Source organism: Scyliorhinus torazame, chromosome 8, assembly GCF_047496885.1.
Source record: "Scyliorhinus torazame isolate Kashiwa2021f chromosome 8, sScyTor2.1, whole genome shotgun sequence".
Taxonomy (NCBI): Eukaryota; Metazoa; Chordata; class Chondrichthyes; order Carcharhiniformes; family Scyliorhinidae; genus Scyliorhinus; species Scyliorhinus torazame.
The window spans coordinates 130,608,016-130,634,746 of NC_092714.1; the positions used below are offsets into that span (position 1 = coordinate 130,608,016).

Below are 26,731 nucleotides of genomic sequence, written 5' to 3' on the forward strand. Positions count from 1 at the left end.
CAACATCACCAACTCACCAACCAAACAAGAAAGCCACGAGACCATAATAATTAATGAACTTTGGACTCATGCATATGATTTGGACTTATTGTTTAATGATCACTGTTATCATAACTTGTACAGAGTATCACTCATCTACCTAGTTTGTTCAATTTTCTTTAACACTGTACAGAAAATATGTAACACGAAAAAGGGGGGATGTGGTGATATACATCACTGTAAGTACACAAAGGGTTAATGTACATACACGACACCTAGCTAGACACTAGAGGGAACACCAGAGACATGACACACAGGCAGTCAACCAATAGGTCAGTCAGATAGGACACGACCAATGGGCAATCACGATACACACACAGGTGACACTACCACAGGAGGGCATTACACCAACCCATATATAAGAACATAAGAACATGAGAACTAGGAGCAGGAGTAGGCCATCTGGCCCTTCGAGCCTGCTCCACCATTCAATGAGATCATGGCTGATCTTTTGTGGACTCAACTCCACTTTCCGGCCCGAACACCATAACCCTTAATCCCTTTATTCTTCAAAAAACTATCTATCTTTACCTTAAAAACATTTAATGAAGGAGCCTCTACTGCTTCACTGGGCAAGGAATTCCATAGATTCTCGACCCTTTGGGTGAAGAATTTCCTCCTAAACTCAGTCCTAAATCTACTTCCCCATATTTTGAGGCTATGCCCCCTAGTTCTGCATTCATCCGCCAGTGGAAACAACCTGCCCGCATCTATCCTATCTATTCCCTTCATAATCTTATATGTTTCTAGAAGATCCCCCCTCATCCTTCTAAATTCCAACGAGTACAGTCCCAGTCTACTCAACCTCTCCTCGTAATCCAACCCCTTCAGCTCTGGGATTAACCTAGTGAATCTCCTCTGCACACCCTCCAGTGCCAGTACGTCCTTTCTCCAGTAAGGAGACCAAATACTCCAGGTGTGGCCTCACTAACACCTTATACAATTGCAGCAGAACCTCCCTAGTCTGAAACTCCATCCCTCTAGCGATGAAGGTCAAAATTCCATTTGCCTTCTTAATCACCTGTTGCACCTGTAAACCAACTTTTTGCGACGCATGCACTAGCATACCCAGGTCTCTCTGCACAGCGGCATGTTTTAATATTTTATCATTTAAATAATAATCCCTTTTGCTGTTATTCCTACCAAAATGGATAACCTCACATTTGTCAACATTGTATTCCATCTGCCAGACCCCAGCCCATTCACTTAGCCTATCCAAATCCCTCTGCAGACTTCCAGTATCCTCTGCACTTTTTGCTTGACCACTTATCTTAGTGTCGTCTGCAAACTTGGACACATTGCCCTTGGTCCCCAACTCCAAATCATCTATGTAAATTGTGAACAGTTGTGGGCCCAACACTGATCCCTGAGGGACACCACTAGCTACTGATTGCCAACCAGAGAAACACCCATTAATCCCCACTCTTTGCTTTCTATTAATTAACCAATCCTCTATCCATGCTACTACTTTCCCCTTAATGCCATGCATCTTTATCTTATGCAACAACCTTTTGTGTGGCACCTTGTCAAAGGCTTTCTGGAAATCCAGATATACCACATCCATTGGCTCCCCGTTATCTACCGCACTGTTAATGTCCTCAAAAAATTCCACTAAGTTAGTTAGGCACGACCTTCCCTTTATGAACCCATGCTGCGTCTGTCCAATGGGACAATTTCCATCCAGATGCCTCGCTATTTCTTCCTTGATGATAGATTCCAGCATCTTCCCTACTACCGAAGTTACGCTCACTGGCCTATAATTACCCGCTTCTGCCTACCTCCTTTTTTAAACAGTGGTGTCACGTTTGCTAATTTCCAATCCGCCAGGACCACCCCAGAGTCTCGTGAATTTTGGTAAATTATCACTAGCGCATTTGCAATTTCCCTAGCCATCTCTTTTAGCACTCTGGGATGCATTCCATCAGGTCCAGGAGACTTGTCTACCTTTAGCCCCATTAGCTTGCCCATCACTACCTCCTTGGTGATAACAATCCTCTCAAGGTCCTCACCTGTCATAGCCTCATTTCCATCAGTCACTGGCATGTTATTTGTGTCTTCCACTGTGAAGACCGACCCAAAAAACCTGTTCAATTCCTCAGCCATTTCCTCATCTCCCATTATTAAATCTCCCTTCTCATCCTCTAAAGGACCAATATTTACCTTAGCCACTCTTTTTTGTTTTATATATTTGTAGAAACTTTTACTATCTGTTTTTATATTGAGCAAGTTTACTCTCATAATCTATCTTACTCTTCTTTATAGCTTTTTTAGTAGCTTTCTGTTGCCCCCTAAAGATTTCCCAGTCCTCTAGTCTCCCACTGATCTTTGCTACTTTGTATGTTTTTTCCTTCAATTTGATACTCTCCCTTATTTCCTTAGATATCCACCGTCGATTTTCCCTCTTTTTACCGTCCTTCCTTTTTGTTGGTATAAATATTTGCTGAGCACTGTGAAAAATCACTTGGAAGGTTCTCCACTGTTCCTCAACTGTTTCACTATAACGTCTTTGCCCCAGTCTACCTTAGCTAGTTCTTCTCTCATCCCATTGTAATCTCCTTTGTTTAAGCACAAAACACTAGTGCTTGATTTTACCTTCTCACCCTCCATCTGTATTTTAAATTCCACCATATTGTGATCGCTCCTTCCGAGAGGATCCCTAACTATGAGATCCTGAATCAATCCTGTCTCATTACACAGGACCAGATCTAGGACCGCTTATTTCCTCGTAGGTTCCATTACATACTGTTCTAGGAAACTATCGTGGATACATTTTATAATGCATCCGTTATTTCTTTGTTTATTGCCTGCCCCACCATAATGTTACTATTTGGTGGCCTATAGATTACTCCTATCAGTGACTTTTTCGCCTTACTATTCCTGATTTCCACCCAAATGGATTCAACCTTATCCTCCATAGCTCCGATGTTATCCCTTACTGTTGCCCGGATGTCATACTTAAATAACAGAGCTACACCACCTCCCTTACCATTCACTCTGTCCTTCCGAAAAGTTTGATACCCTCGGATATTTAACTCCCAGTCGTGACCATCCTTTAACCATGTTTCAGTAATAGCCACTAAATCATAGTCATTCACGATGATTTGCGCCATCAACTCTTTTACCTTATTCCGAATACTACGAGCATTCAGGTAAAGTACACTTATGTTGGCTTTTTTACCTCTGTTCTGAATCTTAACACCTCGATCAGTAACCTCTCCTAAGTTATATTTCCTCTTAACCTTTCTCCTAATTTTCCTTGTCGTTGAACCCATATCTTCATGTAACAACCTGCCGCGTCGCTTACCATTAATGTTTTCACTTCCCGTTTTATTTCTTTTAGTATTCCTGGTTCTATTCACTGAGCTCCCCTCAGTCACTGTACCTTGTACTGTCGCCCTTTTTAATTTTTGACTATGGCTTCTCTGCCTTACACTTTCCCCCTTACTGCCTTTTATTTCTGTCCCTGTTTTACTACCTTCCAACTTCCTGCATTGGTTCCCATCCCTCTGCCACATTAGTTTAAACTCTCCCCAACAGCTCTAGCAAACACTCCCCCTCGGACATCGGTTCCAGTCCTGCCCAGGTGCAGACCGTCCGGTTTGTACTGTTCCCATCTCCCCCAGAACCAGTTCCAATGTCCCAGGAATTTGAATCCCTCCCTCTTGCACCATCTCTCGAGCCACGCATTCATCCTCTCTATCCTGACATTCCTACTCTGACTAGCTCGTGGCACTGGTAGCAATCCTGAGATTACTACCTTTGAGGTCCTACTTTTTAGTTTAACTCCAAGCTCCCTAAATTCAGCTTGTAGGACCTCGTCCCGTTTTTTACCTATATCGGTGGTGCCTATGTGCACCACGACAGCTGGCTGTTCACCCCCCCCCCCCCCAACCCCCCCGCCCAGAATGTCCTGCAACCGCTCCGAGACATCCTTGACCCTTGCACCAGGGAGGCAACATACCATCCTGGAATCTCGATTGCGTCCACAGTACCACCTGTCTATTCCCCTTACAATTGAGTCCCCTATCACTATAGCCCTGCCATTCTTCTTCCTTCCCAGCTGTGCAGCAGGTCCAGCCACGGTGCCATGAACCTGGCTGCTGCTGCCTTCCCCTGGTGAGCCATCTCCCTCAACAGTATCCAAAGCAGTATATCTGTTTTGCAGGGAGATGACCGCAGAGGACACCTGCATTGCCTTCCTACTCTTGCTCTGTCTTTTGGTCACCCATTTTCTATCTCCCTCAGTACCTTTCACCTGCGGTGTGACCAACTCGCTAAACGTGCTATCCACGACGTCCTCAGCATCGCGGATGCTCCAAAGTGAGTCCATCCGCAGCTCCAGAGCCGTCAAGCTGTCTAACAGGAGCTGTAACTGGACACACTTATTGCATGTGAAGGAGCCAGGGACAGTGGACGTGTCCCTGAGCTCCCACATCGCACACAAGGAGCATGACACGGGTCTGAGATCTCCTGCCATGTCTTAAACCTTCGGTTAACTTCAACAACTACAATTTCAACAAAAAAAACAACAAAGAAAAAATAAATAAATATACCAATGACAAGAAACAGAAACACTACTTACCAGGGATAAAAAGTACTTCCTCCCCACCCAGCTTCGAATTCCCACCTAGATTCAATTCCCAAATTCACTCTTAGCTGTGTCTCACTCCTGGCTCTGTCTTCTCTGGCTCACTGGGAGAACTCATCACACATGATCTTCCTCTTTCCAGTGGAGACTCTCGGTGAGTACAGACACAGGGTTTATTGAACATCACTCCCACCACGTGGATTGTAGCAGACTGGTTAGCCAGTCTGATTAGCTATATCAGGATTAACAGTAGCGTTGAATGTAAGTAGGAGAATTGTTGATAGTTTAATAAATGTGTTGAAGCTATCTCCAAGTCTGAACCTTCCTTTGTCAGAGTGCACATCAAGGAAGCAGCTTATGCTACGTCAAGAGCATAACAAAACACCCCCAGATGCCCTGTCTCGTGGCACATGCGCCAGCGTGCAAGATGACCGACTTTGGGCCATCCACAATGGCCTCTGACACCCGGGGGTCACCCGGCTTCTCCACTTCATCAAGGCCCGCAACCTGACCTGACCTCCACCGATGAGGTCAGGGCCATGTCCAGGGACTGCCAAGTCTGCGCAGAGTGCAAGCTGCACTTCTATCGGCCAGACAAGGCTCACCTGGAGAAGGCATCCTGCCCCTTTGAGTGCCTCGGCGCAATTTCAAAGGGCCCCTCCCTCCACTGACCGCAACGTGTATTTTCTCAACGTCTTTGACGAGTACTCCCGTTTTCCCTTTGCCATCCCATGCCCCAACATGACCACCGCCACTGTCATTAAGGCCCTGCACAGCATCTTCACCCAGTTCGGTTTCCCCACTTACGTCCACAGTGACCAGGGCTCCTCGTTTATGAGCGATGAGCTGCGTCAGTATCTGCTCGGTAAGGGCATTGCCTCGAGCAGGACTACCAGCTACAACCCCCGGGGAAACGGGCAGGTGGAGAGGGAGAACGCGACGGTATGGAAGGCCATCCTTCTGGCCTTACGGTCTAGATGTCTTCTGGTTTCCTGCTGGCAGGAGGTCCTCCCCGACGGGCTCCACTCCATTCGGTCGCTCCTCTGCAAAGCCACGAACGAGACCCCTCACGACCGTCTATTTTTCTTCCCCAGAAAATCCACCTCCGGGGTCTCGCTTCCGTCCTGGCTGACAACACCGGGGCCTGTCCTCCTCCGGAAGCACGTGAGGAGCCATAAGTCCCACCCCCTGGCCGAGAGGGTCCAGCGCCTCCATGCCAACCCTCAGTATGCCTACGTGGTGCACCGCGACGGCCAACAAGATAGAGGGCGGTATTCTCTCCGCCCCCCCCCACCTCCCCCCGGGTGGGAAAATCGCCGGGGCACAGCGCGAATTGCGACACGCCGCCCCGACCCCTACACGCAATTCTTCCACCCCCCCCCCCAAAACCAGCGCCGCGCGGATCACGCCGGGCCGCTCGGAGAATCGCTGCAAATGGCGAGCGACAATTCTCCGTCCCGCATTGGCCGAGCGGCCGCGCGTCCACGGCCTAGTCCCTCCGGCGCCCTCCACACCTGGTTGCTGCCGGCGGGTACTCGTCGCGAAGGCTTGGGGGGCAGCCTATGGTGGGGGAGTGGGGCTCCGTTCCCGGGGGGGGGGGGCCTCCGGATTGGCCTGGTACGCGATCGGGACCAACCGATCGGCGGGCCGGCCTCTCTGTCGGCGGGCCTCCTTTCTTCCGCCGGCAAACCTGGATCCATCCACCATGTTTGTGTGGGTCTGCCTGGGGAGGACGGCCACCGCGCATGCGCTAGTTGGCGACGGACCAACTGCGCATGTGCGGGACCCAAGTCTTTTACGTCTTCACCCCTCCCCGCCCCCCCACCCTCCCCCCCCCGGCCGGGTGGGAGAATCGGCGAGGCCCCGTCCCTGTAAATCGCACGACGCCCCTGCTAGCCCCACGGAGGGGGGAGTATAGGGGTCTGGGAACGGGTGCCGACGCCGGAGTAAAACACTCCGGTTTTTACTCCGGCGTCGGAACTTGGACTGCCGTTGGGAGAATCCCGCCCATAGTCTCCCTCCAGGATCTGGCACCCGCCGGTTCCCCAGCGACCATCACCTGCGACCACCCCCGCCCCGCCACAGCCTACAACCCCCCCCCCATTGCCGACCCACAATGATGAAGCTCCAGACGACACGCTTCCGGAGTCAACGACCCCTTCACCTGTGCCCGCAGCGAAGTCGGAGCTGAGGCGATCACAGAGAACGATCAAGGCACTGGACCGACTCGATCTGTGAGCCCCCTTCACCCCCGCTGGGGGTGAATGTGGTGAACGTAATACTGCTAGAATTCACCACTGTATTGTATTGTATTATGTTGATGCCCTTGTGGGCTCTGCCTGTGGCTCCGCCCCCTCGGGTGGTATGTAGATCTGCAGCCTGTAGGCGTCACTCAGTACAGAGCAGTCGCAGGCACAGATCTAACTTATTAAAATCACTGTTCACTTCTACTAATCGTCTCGGGTGAATTGATGGTCGCATCAGGGGGATTGATACTGGGTGAGATTTTTTCGAGAGGAAGTGTAGGGGGGATTCTTGGAGGGGGGAGAGGTTTCGATGTTAACAATCGAAAGGGGCGTGTCAGACCCAGTGTACAGGGCCCGGAGTCTCGATGGTGGATAGGAAAGGGGGGGGGGGGGAGAGAAAGAGACCCCCTGTTAGAATAGTTTGGTGGAACGTGTGAGGGTTGGGAGGCCCAGTGAAGAGGTCAAGGTTGCTTACACAGCCGAAAAGTTTGAAGGCTGATGTGGCGAAGCAGCAGGAGACTCACTTGAGGGTGAAGGATCAGGTGAGGCTGAGGAAAGGTTGGATTAGTCAGGTGTTTCACTCGGGATGGCAGGGCACGGGGGGGTTTGCGGTCTTGGTTAGTAAAAGAGTGCGGTTCCAACTGGGGAAAGTGGTGGTGTATAAGGGAGGTAGGTATGTGATAGTGACAGAGGCATTGGAGGGGAGGTTGGTAGCATTGGTAAGCATGTATGGTCCCAACTAGGATGATGCAGAGTTTATAAATATGGTGTGTGGGGCCATCCCCGACTTGGGTTCACATGAATTAACAGTGGGTGGACACTGGAATTTGGTGCAGTGCACCACACTGGGTTGATATGGTATTGGAGAAGGGAATAGTGCAGAGGCGGGGGTGGAGATTGGATGTGGGGCTGTTGGGGACCGAGGGTTTTGTGATAAGATTGGGAAAGTAATTGATGAATACGTGGGGTTTAATTGTACGGGGAAGGTTTCGCAGGCGGCGGTATGGGAAGCTTTGAAGGCGGTGGTGAGGTGGGAGGTGATATAATTTAAGGCAAAGGTGGACAAGGAGAAGAGGGTGGAGCGGCAAAAGTTAATCAATGAGATGTTGGAGGTATGCAGAGGATGTGGATCCAGCAATGCTGGAAAAGAGGAAGGAGTTGCAGACAAGCTTTGATCGGCTGTCCACAAGGAAGGCAGTGCGCCAATTGAGGTGAGTGAGGGGAGCAGTCTACGGGTATTGGGAGAAGGCAGGGCGCATGTTGGCAGGCCAACTTCGGAGGTAGGCGGTGGCGAGGGAAATTGTTCAGGTGCGAGATAGGGCAGGGAAGTTGGTGGTGCCTCCAGATCAGATTAATAGGGTGTTTGTGGAGTGTTATAAGAGGTTGTATAGGTCAGAACCACCGGGGAGGATCGGGAGATGCAGGATTTCCTGGATGGTTTGGAATATCTGAGGTTGGGGGAGGGGGATAGGACCACATTGGAGGGAGCGAAAGGGGAGCAGGAGGTAAAGGATGCGATTGGGAGGATCCGTCCTGGCGGGGAAGGTAGCAGGGCCAGATGGGTTTCCGGTGGAGTACTATAAGAAATCTAGGGATATGTTGGCGCCGTTGATGTTGGGGGTGCTTGTGGAGGCGACAGGGAAGGGGCTGTTGCCACAGACTTTGTGGCAGGAATCGATCTCCTTGCTGCTCAACAAGGATAAGAATTCGACAGAGTGTGGGTAGTAAAAGCCCATATCACTCTTGAATGTGGATGCAAAGGCATTGGTGGTAGGTTGGAGGACTGCCTCCCGAAGGTGAGTGGGGGTATTTGATGGTGGTTTTGGAGCGGTTTGGGAATAGGCCGCGATTTGTGGAGTGGGATGGTTACTGTATAGGGAGCCGAGGGTGAGCATCCGCATGAATGTTATGAATTCAGGATATTTTGCTCTGCACCGAGGGACCAGGCAGGGATGTCCTGTGCCCCGCCCTGTTGTTTGCACTTACGATTGAGCCATTGGCCATTGCATTGAGGGGTTCAGGGGTGTGGAGGGGGATAGTGCGGGGAGGGTGGAACATAGGGTATCTTTGCAGATGACTTGCTATTTTTTGTGTTGGAACCGAGTGCGTCGATGGGTGGTATGGCCTGATTTATTGCAAGAACACTTGTAGCTAAAGCTATAAACAATTTATTAACAGTATATATGTACAAGACAACAGATAAATAACAAATTCATGCACAAGCAACCTTTCTCTTCAGCTTCCTCAGCCAGCCTGTCCAAGTCACCCTGCAGCCTCTTAGTGTCGTCTGCAAATTTGGAGAGATATTGTGTGCAATTCCTTCGTCCAAATCATCAATGTATATTGTGAACAGCTGAGATCCCAGCACTGAAGCCTGTGGTACCCCAATTGTCACTGCCTGTCTCTCTGAAAAGGATCCGTTTATTCCCACTCTCTGTTTCCTATCTGCCAACCAGTTCTCTATCCACGTCAATTCATGAACTTTACATTTGCTCACCAATCTCTTGTGTGGGATCTTGTCAAAAGCCTTTTGAAAGCCCAGATACACAACATTCTTGTCCACTCTCCTGGCCACATCCTCAAAACACTCCAGCAGATTTGTCAAGCATGATTTCCCTTTAGTGAATCTATGCTGACTTTGACTGATCCTGTCCCCACTTTTCAAATGCTCAGTTATTTCATCCTTAATATTTGACTCCATTTTCCCCACCACTGATGTCAGACTAACCGGTCTACAATTCCCAGTTTTATCTCCCTCCTTTTTTACAAAGTGCATCGGTGGTGGAGGGAGTAAATGTTTAATATGGTGGTGGGGTGCCAATTAAGCAGGCTGTTTTGTCTTGGATGGTGTTGAGCTTCTTTGAGTCTTGTTGTGCTGCACACATCCAGATAAGGGGAGAGTATTCTATCACTTTCCTGACTTGTGCCTTGCAGGTGGTGGACAGGCTTTGGAGAATCAGGAGGCGAGTTACTCACTGCAGAATTCCCAGCCTCTGACCTGCTCTTGTAGTTGCAACATTTATATGATTGGTTCAGTTACGTTTCTGGTCAATAGTAACCCCAGTATTACGATCACAGACCAGACTCCAACAGTGGCTAGGATACTGGACAGAAACCCCAATATTTTATTTTAATTTTGTAAAACTGAGGAAAGGATACCTCACTCCAGGAGCAATTTCATGCAAAATAGGGATATGGCGTATCAGAACAAACTTTACTGCTAACACAGTATTAAAGTTTTTAACATCACACAAAACAACAGCTTACAGTTACCTCTTAAACAATGCTAATCAAAACAGTGACACAATAACCCTTAATTGTTGTCTTAACTTCCACTCGAACAAACTCATCTCAGGTCAACATCAATTTTTAAATACAGTTAGCAGACGCAGGCATAATTGCTTAAGCGATGTTCTTTGCGACTGTTTTAAGAGTCGTCAGAACAATGCAGGATCTCTAGCTAAAGTCTTCAGCAACTCTCTTCATGGTTTGACTTCCAGGAACTAACATAACAATCTCTGCTTCTCTGCTGCAATGCCTGGTACTCTTAGTTAGATCACCTTACTAAGCTGAACACAATGTGCGAGATCTACCAACCGCGTTGCACCCAAAAAGCAGTGCGGCTGGTAGATGCCGGGAGATCTCTCTTCCAGGATCTACCCGGCGTGCCATACCTCGTGAGATCTGATGCAATCTTGCGAGACATTGTGATGTGAATCCTGTCCACTGGGGGCAGGATCATTTTCTGGCACATATGCATATTAGAGTGAGTCAGCGAGTCTGACTCTAATATGCATTCCCAAGATCTAACCAAGGTGTGGGGTCTAACCCCCTCACTTTGGAGACCTCGGGTGAGCACTAGTGCTACCTGGGCACCCTAGCAGTGCCACCTGGGTACCAGCCTGCCACTTCGCAAATGCCCAGAGCGCACTGCCACGGGTGCCAGGTAGTCCCTGCCAAACTGCCAAGATGGCATTTTTTGCAGGACATCGGGCCCAGGGGTGCACTGCATGTGTTTTGGGGTGGGTCTAGGACCCCCATATAGATGATTTGGGGCGTGAGTGACATTTGGGGGTCGAATTGGGGGATATAGAGATCGGGATGCCATTTAAAAATAGGTCCCGTTCTCTCCCTGCACTGAGGAGTTCTGGCGAGTGGGGCTCCTCAGTGTAGAAAATGGAACTGAGTGCGGCCTCGGCCGAGCATTCCCCGCTGAGGCCCCCAATGTACCCGAATGCAGTTCGAAGGCGTAGTGTTTCTCGGCACTCTTGAGCGCTGTGAAAAACATGGCAAATCGTGCCGCTATGTGACTCTGTTCCCATTTGGGTAGATCAAGCCCAATGTTCCTTATTAAAAACTCCACAGGAACTCTCTAAATCCGCCTCGTCAGTGGGACAGGGCACGCCCTGTGGTGGTGATGTCTGGGACATTGTCAATAAGGTATGAATGCATGAGTATAACAATGTCAGGCTGCTGCTTGACTAGCATCCCCCATTTGGCATAGGACCCCAGGAGGACATTGCAGGGTGGACAGAACTGGGTTTGCCTTTGTGGTTTATGGTGCCTCGGTCGAAGCTGGGTGGCTGTCTGGTTTCATTGGTGAAACTGAGCGGGGTGCTAGACCATTTCAGGGGGTATTTAAGAGTCAATCACATTGCTGTAGGTCACATTTGTGAACCATATGGATTTTTATGATCAACATTGGTTTCATGATCATTCTTACTGAGACTAGTTTTTTAATTCCAGATTTCTGAATTGCTTTCAAATTCCACCAGTTGCTGTGGCAGGATTTTAATCCATGCTGCCAGAGTATTGTCCTTGGGCCTCTGGTTTACTAGTCCAACTATGCAACCGCCTCTCTTCTCCCCACCCTCCCCTCTCGTTGCACTTTGCATTTATATCGCACCTTTCACGTTCTGAGCAGGTCCCAAAGCACTTTACAACCAATGTAATAGTTTGAAATGTAACCACTGTTGTAAGGAAGATGGAAGCTAATTTATGTACAGGAAGGTCCTTCAACCAGAAATATGATGAGGATCAGATAAACACCAGTATTGGATATAAATTAGTTTATTAGGATAGATTCTGACTGATGGGAGAGACACTTGTTGACATCTTTTAATTCAATTTACTTGAGTTTTAACTCCCAAACCTCGAGTGTGCCTGGGGCTAATATTGGATTTGCATCCAACATTTAAAGCAGGCAAATCATGTTAGATCAAGCACAGTCATTTAAATAGTAGAAAAGGTTAGGGCGTTGAGTAGTATAGAATTATATGCACGATGTTTGGATTTGTGCAGATTGAATCAGTTAGATAAACACTACTGAAATTGAGAAACTGTACTAAATTTTGTACACGGATACCAAAATCTGCTTTTTCTCAGCTGGTCAGGAGACATTTGCATTTTTGTATACCTGTGCTGCTGCATGCAACAGCCAAGCGAGACTCCTACAAAGTGCAGGTAGAATTTCTTTAACATCCTGGATGTGCTGTGCAGAAAGAAACTATAATATAGACTTAGAAATTTGGACTAGTTCATCTGTGGGTGTGCAGTCGTGGGGGGTGGCCTTTTACCCATATGGCAGGTGGTGCCTTCGTAGTGAACCTGCTCTTCCTACCCATCACAATTGCGGTTTCAAAATCCGTTAAAAATAGGCACTTTTCAGTAGTGACCCTGGGGAAGGGGAATAGAAGTCGGAGCCAAAAACTCCAATCTACAGTTGAACAAACTGTACACATATAGGTGCATATAGTTAGAACTTTCCCTGTACAAATTCCTCCTTCATGATACCATGATGTAGGAATTTGATCTCTAATGTATTTCTTGCAGGCTGGGCCTGAACCTGACCATTCGTCCACAAGCCTGTAAACTAATAACTGCTTGCATACCCTCGGCTTGTTTCTTTTAAGCAGATTTCAATAGTCTTCAGACTTTACTACATTTACAAAATGTCATAACTGAGGTCAAACGTCACTCAGGTTTGACTTATTACTCTCTGTCCTTCTAGGTCACTTCACTCTTTCACCTCTGCCATGTTTATATTTTTTCTGCAGGGTGGAATGTCTGTGGATTCCATCACCGACCTGGATGATGATCACTCTCGATTATTAGAAGCGTTGCAGCTTTCGCTCCCAACGGAAGTCCCAAATAAGAAAGAAAAACAAAGAGACAAAAAGCTAAGCCTAAATCCTATTTATCGCCAGGTGCCTAGATTAGTGGACAGCTGTTGCCAACATCTAGAAAAATATGGTAAATATTGCTCTAATAATCATTCCTAATGTTCTAGGTCACTTTTGGTGCGGGTACAAGATATATAGAATATTTTTGTGTAATTGGAAGTGAACTTAAAATGTGTCTTACGAGGCAATTAAACATTCAAAAATTAATCGTAAAACCAGAAGAATTAATCAATAATTAAGTGACGTAGGTAGTTTGTTCAAGACCATTTCCTTTAGATGTGCCAGAATACCAGATCAAAGTGGCACAGGTCCGAACTGTTTGTGACATTTGTCACAGTTGAGTATGCTGGTGGATGTAAAAAAGACTCTGGCAATGATGATGGAGTGAGAGAAATTAAGGTACATTATTCTGGTTGGATGAGTCCAGCTTCCTTAAATGTATTGATCCTGTAAGCCATCAAGCATCAGTTAAATCAGCAAGCACTTTTTCAGACAAAGGGTATTGAAAGTCCGGAACTCTCTGCAAAATGCTGTGTGATTTCTTGGGTCAATTAAAATGTTTAAATCTGAGATTGACAGATCTTTGTTGAGCAAGAGAATCAAGGGATGTAGACCAAAGGTGGGTGAGTAGAATTAAGACAGAGATCAACCGTAACCTATTTAAATGGCTGAATAGGCTGAAAGGACAGCAGGGACTACTGCTGATCCTACATTTGTAGCCCGTAAGTACAAGGAAGCACCTTCCACTACAAGTGCCAAGAGAATGGTTCCACTCAGTCTATCCCCAATATCGTAAATGAGTGCATCTGGATTAAGTTTATGAACTGTAACTGTATTCTGGCTGTAGTGCAATAGAGCTAATACAAGAACTAACTTCTCTCTATTCAACCATTTCAATACAGCTATTACAATTGGTATGTATATAACCATGTAAAAAATTTTGCAAGTATTTCTTATCCACAAAACACAGGATATATTTAATCTGCCTAGCAGCCTCTGCCAATAATTGATGAAAGAGTCATTAATAGTGTTATTAAATAATGCCATCAGTAATCTCATCATTGACGTTCAGATTCTGCCACTACCACTGAATTCCAGAATTTAATGCATACATGGATGCCATTGATGCATGGCTGAATTCCAGAGGAGAGGGTGACAGTAGCTGCTCTTGACTTCAATGCAGCATTTGAACACATATAGCCACGGCAAAATAGAGGTTAATGCAAACTAATAATAGGAGTCTTATTTATCGAGTAACAAGGTGATCCACTCAACCGTGCTCCAAGAGATGATTGCAGTATCTCCTTGGAAAAGTGGTTTGAGCACAACTGCTTCATCAATGTTATTTCCATCATAAGGTCAGGAATTGTTTTCTTTTCAAGAGTCTATGATGGCCTACAGAGGGGTTTTGGATAACAATCATTCTTGAGATGGCAAGTTGCACCAGAATTTGCAAGTTCCCCTCCAAGTCATATGCCAACCTGACTTGGGCATACATCGCCATCTCTTTGTTTTTAGGTCAACATCCTGAAATTCCTTACCTAACAGCATTATAGGAGAATCACTACCCCAATAATTGGAGAGTTGTATAAATACGCCCATTGTCACCTTTTCTGACAATAAATCCAGTCTTGCCTGCATCACTCACATCACCAAACCAAGTTAAAGAAAGAGGAATTTTCACAAATACTTGAATTTTGGGGTCTTTCAAAGTCCAACCAATTAATGCCTAAAAATCCTTCCAATATATGTCATGATATGCAGCCATGCACATAATGAGATACAGACAGGCAGCTAATGAACACAGAGAACAGGACATAATCAATCAGCAGGCAGAACACTTGGGGGTGGTTTCCCACTATAAAAGGCACGAGACACTCACACTCCGGCTCTTTCCACTGGGGACATCTACAGAGTGAATCAGGGTGTATATATCACATAACACCTCCAACACGTGGCTAAGAGCTAGTCTGGTTCAGTCAGACAGAGTAATCACACTTAGGTTAGCAGAGAATCGAACTCACAGAGAACTGTGCTAACTGTGTGACAGGTTCAATAAATCAGATTGAACTAACTTCAAGGTCTGGAGTATCTTTCAGTAAAAGCTGCATCCAGTTGCAGCCCGTGTTATCTCAGTGTGCTTAGCACGACAATATACTCTCTTGAAAATCTAATGATTTATCTCAAATTCCTTTGATTTTTTTTCTGATCAGTTATGGGTCTGATGTACACCATTTTTTTGTCTGTGTATACAATCTGTTAAATATTTTTCTGCCATAAAGTTGTGCAAGGCAGTGATGTATAATTATTTATCAATCTTTCTGCAGCTCTTCAAACAGTAGGAATATTCAGAGTTGGAAGTTCAAAGAAAAGGGTAAGACAGGTAAGGAACACCAATTTATTTTTCATTGGTCATAAAGGAACATTCTGGAAGTACTTCCGGATAGTTCCATCCATTCATATACATGATCTCCTCTGCCTGCAGAAACATCATTTATAATATTGAAATTCCTCCTCCTAGTAGTCTGTGATTGAATATTGCTGCGATTTATCTCTTCATTTAAGTAATTTTGTAGTTTCAAAATGTTTTGCACCAGCCAACCCATAAGGTAAACATACGTGCTGCAGAGCTGTACTTTAACTAGATGTTTGTTGGTGTATTACTACTCAAATCAACTGGTTCAGTTTGGTGAGTATGGTCTGCAATTCCATCAGGAAGTGAAATGTTCCATTGAGTAGATGAGAATCCAAAGCATTTGTTTCATTTGGTGACAGGTGTGCAGAATTGGAAATGCATTGTTACTGCTGCATCACAGTGCTGAGGACCCGGGTTCAGTCCCGGCCCTGGATTACTGTCCATGTGGAATTTGCACATTCTCCCCATGTTTGCATGGAACTCACCTCCACAACCCAAAGATGTGCAGGGTAGGTGGATTGGCCACTCTAAATTGCCCCTTAATTGGAAACAAAATAAGAATTGGGTACTTTAAATTAAAAAAAAAGAAATGCATTTTTGGAAACATTCATAGTACTACAGTAAAAGTTCTTCTCTGCTTGATTTCCATGCTCTTCTCATTTTCTTACCACTACCAAAAACAAATGGCCCTTCTATATAACACCTTACATGTAACAACACATTCCAAAGCTCTCCAAATGAGCATAATCAAACACACATCCAATATGTGGGATTTGAAGTTACCTATTATTTTGCTCTAATTTAACATTGGTAAATTGTTTTTATTGCCTGTACAAAACTGCCTCTCCCTTTTGTTGATACTTAGAAATGCCAAATGGAATTTGTGCCTGGAGTTGGTTTTCTGCATCTAGATGTGAAGTGGAGCTTAGAAATTATTTCAGTGTAGTTGTAGTGACTGTTGTATCAATAATATGTTTTGACACAATAGTCACTATTTTATTTCATTACCATGATCAAATCTTAATCTTTGTTCCACATTTAAAGCACATTGGGTAGCACTGTTGCTTCACAGCTCCAGGGTCCTAGGTTCAATTCCCGACTTGGGTCACTGTCTGTGTGGAGTCTGCACGTTCTCCCCGTGTCTGTGCAGGTTTCCTCCGGGTGCTCTGGTTTCCTCCCTCAAGTCTCGAAAGACGTACTGTTAGGTGAATTGGACATTCTTAATTCTCTCTCTGTGTACCCGAACAGGTGCCGGAATATGGCGACGAGGGGCTTTTCACAGTAACTTCATTGCAGTGTTAGTGTAAGCCGACTTGTGATAATAAAGATTATTATTATAAGCATGCCCTAACATGCTAATGTGGGAATGATTAGACAAAAGAAGACCACGCCTATCTAGTTCATCTTCTACTATTTTGATAGTTGCATGATCCAATGAGAAAGGGGTTGCTGGTTAATGCTGGCAATCAAAGTCAGTCATTAGTCTACAACAGATGCAGACATGACTTCTGGTGGCAGCCATGGAGTCACCCATTTGGCAGCTCCCACTCGAGGTGGCTTTTCTGGGTCTCTCCCCCACTTGTTGTGTGGATGTTTCAGTGAAAAAAGGTCTCTGGGTGACTGAAGAAAGTTGAACTCCACTGATGGAGCTGGTGGATGGAACCACGAAACGGACGTTGGTCGAAAAGAAGGAAGAGGTTGGAGCAAGAGAATTTTATGCGCCACAGGTCAAGATAGCGGAGAGTAAAGGGCCAGCCCTATCGACCAGTGGTTAACGAAGCAGCTGGTGTACTTCTTGAATGAGAAGGTCAGCCGGCAGAGGAGGGAAACCCAGGAAGACCTAGCCAAGGTGGTGGAACCATTAAAAGTGGGAATTGATTGGGTGGAACAGAGGCTCGAGTCCCAGGGTCAGGCTATTTGGAAAGTGGAGTAAACGGTGGGGGAGCACAAGGAGCAGCTTGCCTCATTGGCGGCCAAAATAGGATTGATGCGGGAAACCCAGAAGCGGTTAAAGGAGAAGGTGGAGGACATGGAGAATTGCTCCCGGAGACAAAATCTAAGAATCGTGGGGATGCCTGAAGGCATCAAGGAAGCGGACACTGGTTCATATGTAGCCAAGATGCTGGAGAAAACCTTTGACCAGCCCCCGGAGGTCGACCAAGCGTACAGGCGCTGATAAGGAAGCCGCTGGTGAACGAGCCGCCGAGGGCGATGGTGGTGCGCCTCCACCGAATCCTGGATAAGGAGAAGATATTGCAATGAGCGAGGCAGACAAAGAGGTGCACCTGGGAAGGGAACAGGCTTCGAGTGTAGCTGAGCCTGGGCACGGATCTGGCGCAGAGGAGAGCCGGGATCAATCGGATGAATGGTGCCCTCTTTAAAAAGGGGGTGAAGTTGGGATGTTGTACCCGGCCCGCCTCTGGGTGACTTTTTAAAAAAAAAAATATTTATTAAGGTTTTCATAAAATATCAAGAACAAAATGAAAAAGGAACCCAACAGGGTTAAGTACAAAACACAGTCCAAAAAAGCAACCCCCCTGTACATAAATAATAAATTAACATTAACACCCCGACTTAACACAACAAATATATACACCCCTCAGACCCCCCCAGTGTAAATAACAAAAGCAAAAATAAAGTTTAAACCCCCCCCCCCCGGAGTTGCTGCTGCCATTGATCAATGTCTACCGTTCTGCCAGGAAGCCTAAGAACGGATGCCACCGCCTAAAGAACCCTTGTACCGACCCTCTCAAGGCGAATTTCACCCTCTCCAACTTAATGGACCCCGCCATATCGTTGACCCAGGAGTCCACGCTTGGGGGCCTCGTGTCCTTCCACTGAAGAAGAATCTTTCGCCGGGCTACCAGGGACGCAAAGGCCAGAATACCGGCCTCTTTCGCCTCCTGCACTCTCGGCTCCTCTGCCACCCCAAATAGTGCGAGCCCCCAGCCTGGCTTAACCCTGGAACCTACCACCCTCAACACCGTCCTCGCTACACCCCGCCAAAATTCCTCCAGCGGCGGGCATGCCCAGAATATATGGGTGTGATTTGCTGGACTCCCCAAGCACCTAACACACCTGTCCTCGCCCCCAAAAAACCGACTCATTCTTGTCCCGGTCATGTGTGCCCTGTGCAGCACTTAAACTGTATGAGGCTGAGCCTCGCGCACGATGAGGAAGAGTTCACCCTCCACAGGGCATCTGCCCACGTCCCTGCCTCAATTTCCTCTCCCAACTCCTCCTCCCACTTACCTTTCACCTCCACCACCGAAGCCTCCTCCTCCTCCTGCATCACCTGGTAAGTTTCCGAGATCTTCCCCACTCCCCCCCCCCCCCCCCCCCAAGAGCACACTGTCCTGTACTGTGCGTGGCAGCAGCCGCGGGAAATCCCACCACCTGCCGCCTGGCAAACGCCCTTACCTGTAAATACCTGAAGGTGTTCCCCGGGGGGAGCCCATACTTCTCCTCCAGCTCACCCAGGCTCGCGAACTTCCCGTCCACAAACAGGTCTCCCAACCTTCGTATCCCTGCCCTGTGCCACCCCGAAACCCTCCATCTGTTCTCCCTGGGACGAAACGGTGGTTCCTCCGTATTGGGGTCCACACCAAGGCCCCAACTTCCCCCCTGTGCCGCCTCCACAGCCCCCAGATTTTGAGGGCAGCCGCCACCACCAGGCTCGTGGTATACCTTCTTGGAGGGGACGGCAGCGGCGCCGTTGCCCACACAAGACGCCATCTCCAGCCTCTTCCATGCAGCCCCCTCCCCCTCCATCACCCACTTGTGCACCATCATTGCATTGGCGGCCCAGTAGTACCCACAGAGGTTGGGCATCGCCAGCCCCCCCTATCTCTACTCCGCTCCAGGAACACCCTTCTCACCCTCGGAGTCCCTCGCACCCACACAAACCCCATTATACTCCTGTTGACCCGCCTAAAAAAGGCCTTTAGGATAAACACGGGGAGGCACTGGAACAGGAACAAATCCTTGGGAGCACCGTCATTTTGACTGACTGCACCCTACCCGCCAAGGACAGCGGCAATGTCCCACCTCTTGAACTCCTCCTCCATTTGCTCCACCAGCCTTGTGAAATTAAGCCTATGCAGGGCCCCCAGCTCCTGGCCACCTGGACCCCCAAAATACCTGAAGCTCCTCTCCGCCCTTTTTAGTGGGAGCTCGCCAATCCCCCTCTCCTGGTCCCCTGGGTGAACCACGAACAGCTCGCTCTTCCCCATGTTGAGCTTGTACCCCGAGAAATCCCCAAATTCCCTGAGGATCCTCATTACCTCCGGCATTCCCCCCACCGGGTCCGCCACATATAGCAGCAAGTCGTCCGCATAGAGAGACACCCTATGCTCCTCCCCACCCCGCACCAACCGCCTCCAGTTCCTCGACTCCCTCAGTGCCATAGCCTGGGGTTCAATCGCCAGTGCAAAGGGCAGGGGGGACAGGGGACACCCCTGCCTCGTCCCTCGGTGCAACCAAAAATACTCCGATCTCCTCCTGTTCGTGGCCACACTTGCCATCGGGACCTCGTACAACAGCCTAGCCCACCTGACAAAACCCTCCCCAAACCCAAACCTCTTCAGCACCTCCCACAGGTACCCCCACTCCACCCTATCGAAGGCTTTCTCAGCGTCCATCGCCACCACTATCTCCGCCTCCCCTCCCTCGCCGGCATCATGATAACGTTCAGAGGCCTCCGCACATTCGCGTTCAACTGCCTCCCCTTCACGAACCCCGTCTGGTCTTCGTGGATGATCTGCGGCACACAATCCTCAATCCTCGTGGCTAAGACTTTCACCAGCACCTTGGCATCTACGTTTAGCAACAAAATTGGCCTGTAAGACCCACACTACAGGGGATCCTTGTCCCGCTTTAGGATCAAGGAGATCAGTACCCGGGACATTGTCGGGAGCAAAGCCCCCCACTCCCTTGACTCATTGAAGGTCCTAACTAGCAACGGGCCCAACAGGTCCATATATTCTTTATAGAATTCGACCGGGAAACCGTCCGGCCCCAGTACCTTCTCCGCCTGCATGTTCCCTATCCCAATCGGGTCCCCAATCCCGCCACCAGTCCCTCCTCCACCTTCGGAAACCTCAATTGGTCCAGAAAGCGGCCCAGCCCTCCCTCCTCCAGTGGGGGCTCGGACCGATACAATTCCTCATAAAAGTCCCTGAAGACCCCATTGATACCAACCTCACTCCGCACCACACCCGCCCCTGTCCTTAACTCCCCCGATCTCCCGAGCTGTGTCCCGCTTCCGAAGCTGACGCGCCAGCATCCGGCTCGCCTTTTCCCCATACTCGTAAATCACCCCCGGGCCTTCCTCCACTGCACCTCCGCCTTCCTGGTGGTCACCAGGTCGAATTCGGCCTGGAGGCTGCACCTCTTCCTCAACAGTCCTTCCTCAGGCACCTCCGCATACCTCCTGTCTACCCTCACCATCTCCCCCACCAGCCTCCCCCTCTCCCCCCGCTCCCTCCACTCCTTGTGGGCCCTAATGGAGATCAGCCCTCCCCTCACCACCGCCTTCAGCGCCTCCCATACCATCCCCACTCGCACCTCCCCGTTATCGTTGGCCTCCAGGTACCTCTCTTTGCTTCCTCGGACCCACTCACTCACCTCCTCGTCCGCCAACAGCCCCACCTCCAAACGCCATAACGGCCGCTGGTCCCCCTACTCCCCCAGCTCTAAGTCCACCCAATGCAGGGCGTGATCCGAAATGGCTATCGCCGAGTACTCGGTATCCTCTACTCTTGCTATCAGCGCCCTGCTCAAAATAAAAATGTCGATCCAGGAATAAGCCTTATGGACATGTGAGAAGAATGAAAATTCCCTAGCCCCCGGCCTTGCAAATCTCCAAGGGTCCACCCCTCCCATCTGGTCCATAAACCCCCTCAGCACTTTAGCCGCCGCCGGCTTCCTACCCGTCCTAGACCTGGAGTGATCCAGTGCCGGATCCAACACCGTGTTAAAGTCTCCCCCCATTATCAGGCCCCCCACTTCCATGTCTGTGATCCGACCCAACATACGCCGCATTAAACCCGCATCGTCCCAGTTCGGGGCATACGCATTGACCAGTACCACCCTCTCTCCCTGCAACTTACCACTTACCATTACGTACCTACCGCCATTGTCTGCCGCAATGTTCGACACCTCGAATGACATCTTCTTTCCCACCAAGATCGCCACCCCTCGATTTTTGGCATCCAGCCCCGAATGAAACACCTGACCTACCCACCCTTTCCTCAATCTTGCCTGGTCTGCCACCTTCAGGTGTGTCTCCTGGAGCATAGGCTAAATCGCTGGCTTTTAAAGCAGACCAAGGCAGGCCAGCAGCACGGTTCGATTCCCGCACCAGCCTCCCCGAACATGCGCCGGAATGTGGCGACTAGGGGCTTTTCACAGTAACTTCATTGAAGCCTACTCGTGACAATAAGCGATTTTCATTTCATTTCACATCCGTCTTCAGCCCCTTCAGGCGCGCGAACACACGGGCCCGCTTGACCGGCCCGTTCAGTCCCCTTACATTCCAGGTTATCAGCCGGATCAGGGGGCTACCCGCCCCCCCCCTCCCCCGCCGATTAGCCATAACCCCTCCTCGGCCAGCCATGCGCCCGCACCCCATGCCCGGTCGTTTCCCACGGAGGCAGACCCCCGTCTCAAGCCCCCCCCCCCCCCCCACCACTTGCTACAGCTCCCCTTGACCACAGCAGCAGCAACTCGATCCCCCCCCCCCCGGGCTAGGACCCATCCAAGATGCTTTACTCTCTCTTCCCCCCCCCCCCCCTCCCCCAATGCACTTCCGCAAGTCAGCTGACTCCTGCTGACCCCGGCCACTCCCGCCTCCCCTTCGACTCCTCCCATTGTGTGACACACTCTCCTCTTCCATTCCTCGTCCCCAGGGTCTCCCCCTCCCCTTCCATCCCAAGCGCAGGAAACAACCCTTGCTTCCCAGTACCGGCCCCGTCCCCTCCAGTCTTCAGCACGGGAAAAAGCCCGCGCTTTCCACCTACCCGGCCCTGCCACCTCCCACGCAGTTCCTTTTACAGGCCCAGTCCCCTCACCCCCGACTCTGGCCTCCCCCTCCCCTGCGGGGCCCCATCTCACTGCCGGCCATCCACCCCTGTTCCATTTGTTTACCCCCCTCCAAGAGCCCACCCGACCAACCCAACCAAAACAGTGCCCAACCCGCCCTAACCACCCTCACCGAACCAGAAAGAAGAAAAAAAAACAAGAGCAAAGGACCCCCCCTCAAGAAGTAACATATCAACCACAATGTCACTGTCAACAGGGGTGGTACCAGGGGATTGGAGAGTGGCAAATGTCGTGCCCCTTTTCAAAAAAGGAACTAGGGATAACCCTGGGAATTACAGGCCAGTTAGTCTTACTTCGGTGGTAGGCAAAGTAATGGAAAGGGTACTGAAGGATAGGATTTCTGAGCATCTGGAAAGACACTGCTTGATTAGGGATAGTCAGCACGGATTTGTGAGGGGTAGGTCTTGCCTTACAAATCTTATTGAATTCTTTGAGGAGGTGACCAAGCATGTGGATGAAGGTAAAGCAGTGGATGTAGTGTACATGGATTTTAGTAAGGCATTTGATAAAGTTCCCCATGGTAGGCTTCTGCACAAAGTAAGGAGGCATGGGATAGTGGGAAATTTGGCCAGTTGGATAACGAACTGGCTAACCGATAGAAGTCAGAGAGTGGTGGTGGATGGCAAATATTCAGCCTGGATCCCAGTTACCAGTGGTGTACCGCAGGGATCAGTTCTGGGTCCTCTGCTGTTTGTGATTTTCATTAATGACTTGGATGAGGGAGTTGAAGGGTGGGTCAGTAAATTTGCAGACGATACGAAGATTGGTGGAGTTGTGGATAGTAAGGAGGGCTGTTGTCGGCTGCAAAGAGACATAGATAGGATGCAGAGCTGGGCTGAGAAGTGGCAGATGGAGTTTAACCCTGAAAAGTGTGAGGTTGTCCATTTTGGAAGGACAAATATGAATGCGGAATACAGGGTTAACGGTAGAGTTCTTGGCATTGTGGAGGAGCAGAGAGACCTTGGGGTCTATGTTCATACATCTTTGAAAGTTGCCACTCAAGTGGATAGAGCTATGAAGAAGGCCTATGGTGTGCTCGCGTTCATTAACAGAGGGATTGAATTTAAGAGCCGTGAGGTGATGATGCAGCTGTACAAAACTTTGGTAAGGCCACATTTGGAGTACTGTGTACAGTTCTGGTCGCCTCATTTTAGGAAGGATGTGGAAGCTCTGGAAAAGGTGCAAAGAAGATTTACCAGGATGTTGCCTGGAATGGAGAGTAGGTCTTACGAGGAAAGGTTGAGGGTGCTAGGCCTTTTCTCATTAGAGCGGAGAAGGATGAGGGGCGACTTGATAGAGGTTTATAAGATGATCAGGGGAATAGATAGAGTAGACAGTCAGAGACTTTTTCCCCAGATGGAACACACCATTACAAGGGGACATAAATTTAAGGTGAAAGGTGGAAGATATAGGCGGGATATCAGAGGTAGGTTCTTTACCCAGAGAGTAGTGGGGGCATGGAATGCACTGCCTGTGGAAGTAGTTGAGTCGGAAACATTAGTGACCTTCAAGCAGCTGTTGGATAGGTACATGGATTACGGGAAAATGATATAGTGTAGATTTATTTGTTCTTAAGGGCAGCACGGTAGCATTGTGGATAGCACAATTGCTTCACAGATCCATGGTCCCAGGTTCGATTTCGGCTTGGGTCATTGTCTGTGCGGAGTCTGCACGTCCTCCCCGTGTCTGCGTGGGTTTCCTCCGGGTGCTCCGGTTTCCTCCCACAGTCCAAAGATGTGCGGGTTAGGTGAATTGGCCAATGATAAATTGCCCTTAATGTCCAAATTGCCCTTGGTGTTGGGTGGAGGTGTTGAGTTTGGGTAGGGTGCTCTTTCCAAGAGCTGGTGCAGACTCAGGGGGCCGAATGGCCTCCTTCTGCACTGTAGATTCAATGATAATCTATGATTAATCTAGGACAAAGGTTCGGCACAACATCGTGGGCCGAAGGGCCTGTTCTGTGCTGTATTTTCTATGTTCTATGTTCTATGTTCTAATCCCCAAACGCCCATCCCGACCCTCAATCTGTGTCCAACTTCTCGGCCTGAACAAAGGCCCACGCCTCCTCCGGAGACTCAAAATAATGGTGCCGGTCCTTGTAGGTGACCCACAGTCGTGCCAGCTGCAACATGCCAAATTTCACCCCCTTCCTGTGCAGCACCGCCTTCGCTCGATTGTACCCGGCCCTCCTCTTCGCCACCTCCGCACTCCAGTCCTGGTATATTCGAACCTCCGCGTTCTCCCACCTGCTGCTCCTCTCCTTCTTGGTCCACCTGAGCACACACTCCCGATCAGCGAACCGATGAAACCGCACCAGCACCACCCGCGGAGGCTCGTTAGCCTTGGGCCTCCTCTCCAGCACTCTATGGGCCCCTTCCAACTCCAGGGGCCCCTGGAAGGACCCCGCTCCCATCAGCGAGTTCAACATGGTGACCACATAGGTCCCCACGTCCGGCCCCTCCGGGAGGCCCAGAATCCGCAAATTCTTCCGCCTCGACCGATTCTCCATCTCCTCGAACCGTTCCTGCCATTTCTTGTGGAGCGCCTCGTGCGCCTCCACCTTTACCGCCAGGCCTAAGATCTTGTCCTCGTTGTCGGAGATCGTTTGTTGGGCCTCGCAGATCGCCACCCCCAGGGCCGTCTGTGTCTCCAGCAGCTTATCGATAGAAGCCTTCATCGGCTCAACCAGATCCGCTTTAATCTCCCTGAAGCAGCGCTGGATAACCTCCTGTTGCTCCTGCGCCCACTGCATCCACGCTGCCTGGTCCCCGCCCGCCACAATTTTGTTCTTCCCTTGCACCTTCTTCGGGTCCACCACCACATTTTTAGTCGCCCCGCTCCTGGTAAAAGCCATATACTGTCGGGGAACTATTGTACTCTCCTTCCCACAGCGGGAAACGTCAAAAAACTGCCGCTGGGGGCCCTGAAAAGAGCCCATAAGTCCGTTTTTTGCAGGAGCTGCCGAATGTGCGACTTAGCTCCACATAGCCGCAACCGGACAGCTCCACATAGCCGCAACCGGACGTCTTCTGGGTGACTTTTAACAGCCGATAACATTAATTCGGGACACCCGAGGAGGCAATGGAATTTTTAAGAGACAATGGACTGGAAGGAGAAGGAGGACATTGAACTCTGGAGGAGGTGTGAGGAGATGTTTGCTTTTTCATTTGTTGATTGTTGGAAATCTTCTCTCCTTTGAGATGTTTTATTGGGATTGGGTTTGGTGGTGAGATGTTTGGGGATCGTTGAGGGTGAGTGCACCTTTTTCTTGTTTCATTGTTGTTTGTGTAATGGAGGTTTCGAGCGGGGGGGAAATGGGAATCGGTGGGGGGTAGGAGGCTCATGAGCTTTGGACAGGGGCTGTCTGGGCGGACTAGTTAATGGAAGAGCAGTGAGGGGTGGCCAGCTGGTTAGTATAGCAGAGGGGGATGGTGCCTCCCAACCAGGTTGGTCATATGGAATGCGAGTGGGCTGAATGGGCCAGCCAAACAGTAGTGTGTGTTCGCGCACTTGAGGAGCTTGAAGGCGGACGTGGCCTTTTTTGCAAGAGACACACGTGAAGATCGGGGGTCAGACAAGGCTAAGAAAGGGTGGATAGGGCGGGTCTTCATTTGAGGTTGGACATGAAGATGAGAGGAATGGCGATGTTGAAACGAGGGCGAGGGGGCGGGTTGGCCTTGCCAAACATAATGAATTATTATTGGGCAGCAAACATCGCTTTGGTGAGGAAAGGGTAGTGGGGAAGGGGTCGGCGTGGGAGCGGATGGAGACAGCCTCTTGCAGGGGTACGAGTTTAGTAGCATTGTTGACAGCGCCTCTGCTGTTCTCGCTGGCCAAGTACTCCACGAACCCAGTGGTGGTGGCTGCCCTGCAGGTATGGGGGCAGTGGTGGCAGGATCTGAGGTTGGATGGTGCCTCAGTGTGGGCACCGATTTGCGACAATCACAGGTTCGCACCGGGAGGGTTGGACGCGAGGTTTCGGGGGCAGCGACGGGCAGGAATCGAGTGGTTTGGGACCTGTTTTCTGGAAGGGCAGCTTTGCGAGCTTAAGAGGACCTGGAGAAGAAATATGAGCTGCCCAGTAGGAACGGGTTCAGGTACTTACAGGTACGAGACTTTGTGAAGAAGCTGGTGTCATCCTTTCACAATCTGCCGCCCTTGG

General features: G+C 49.4%; 1 protein-coding gene across 6 annotated transcripts in view; it reads left to right on the top strand.

Annotated features, from left to right (window-relative positions):
• LOC140428111 (rho GTPase-activating protein 6) overlaps positions 1–26,731 on the top strand; it is a 1,113,012-nt gene that overhangs the window by 954,733 nt on the left and 131,548 nt on the right. For all 6 annotated transcript variants that reach the window (XM_072514181.1, XM_072514179.1, XM_072514180.1 and 3 more), the window contains 2 exons: positions 12,930–13,125; positions 15,383–15,438. In XM_072514181.1, the coding sequence (XP_072370282.1) occupies positions 12,930–13,125; positions 15,383–15,438 (252 nt within the window). The remainder of the gene's footprint in view (positions 1–12,929; positions 13,126–15,382; positions 15,439–26,731) is intronic.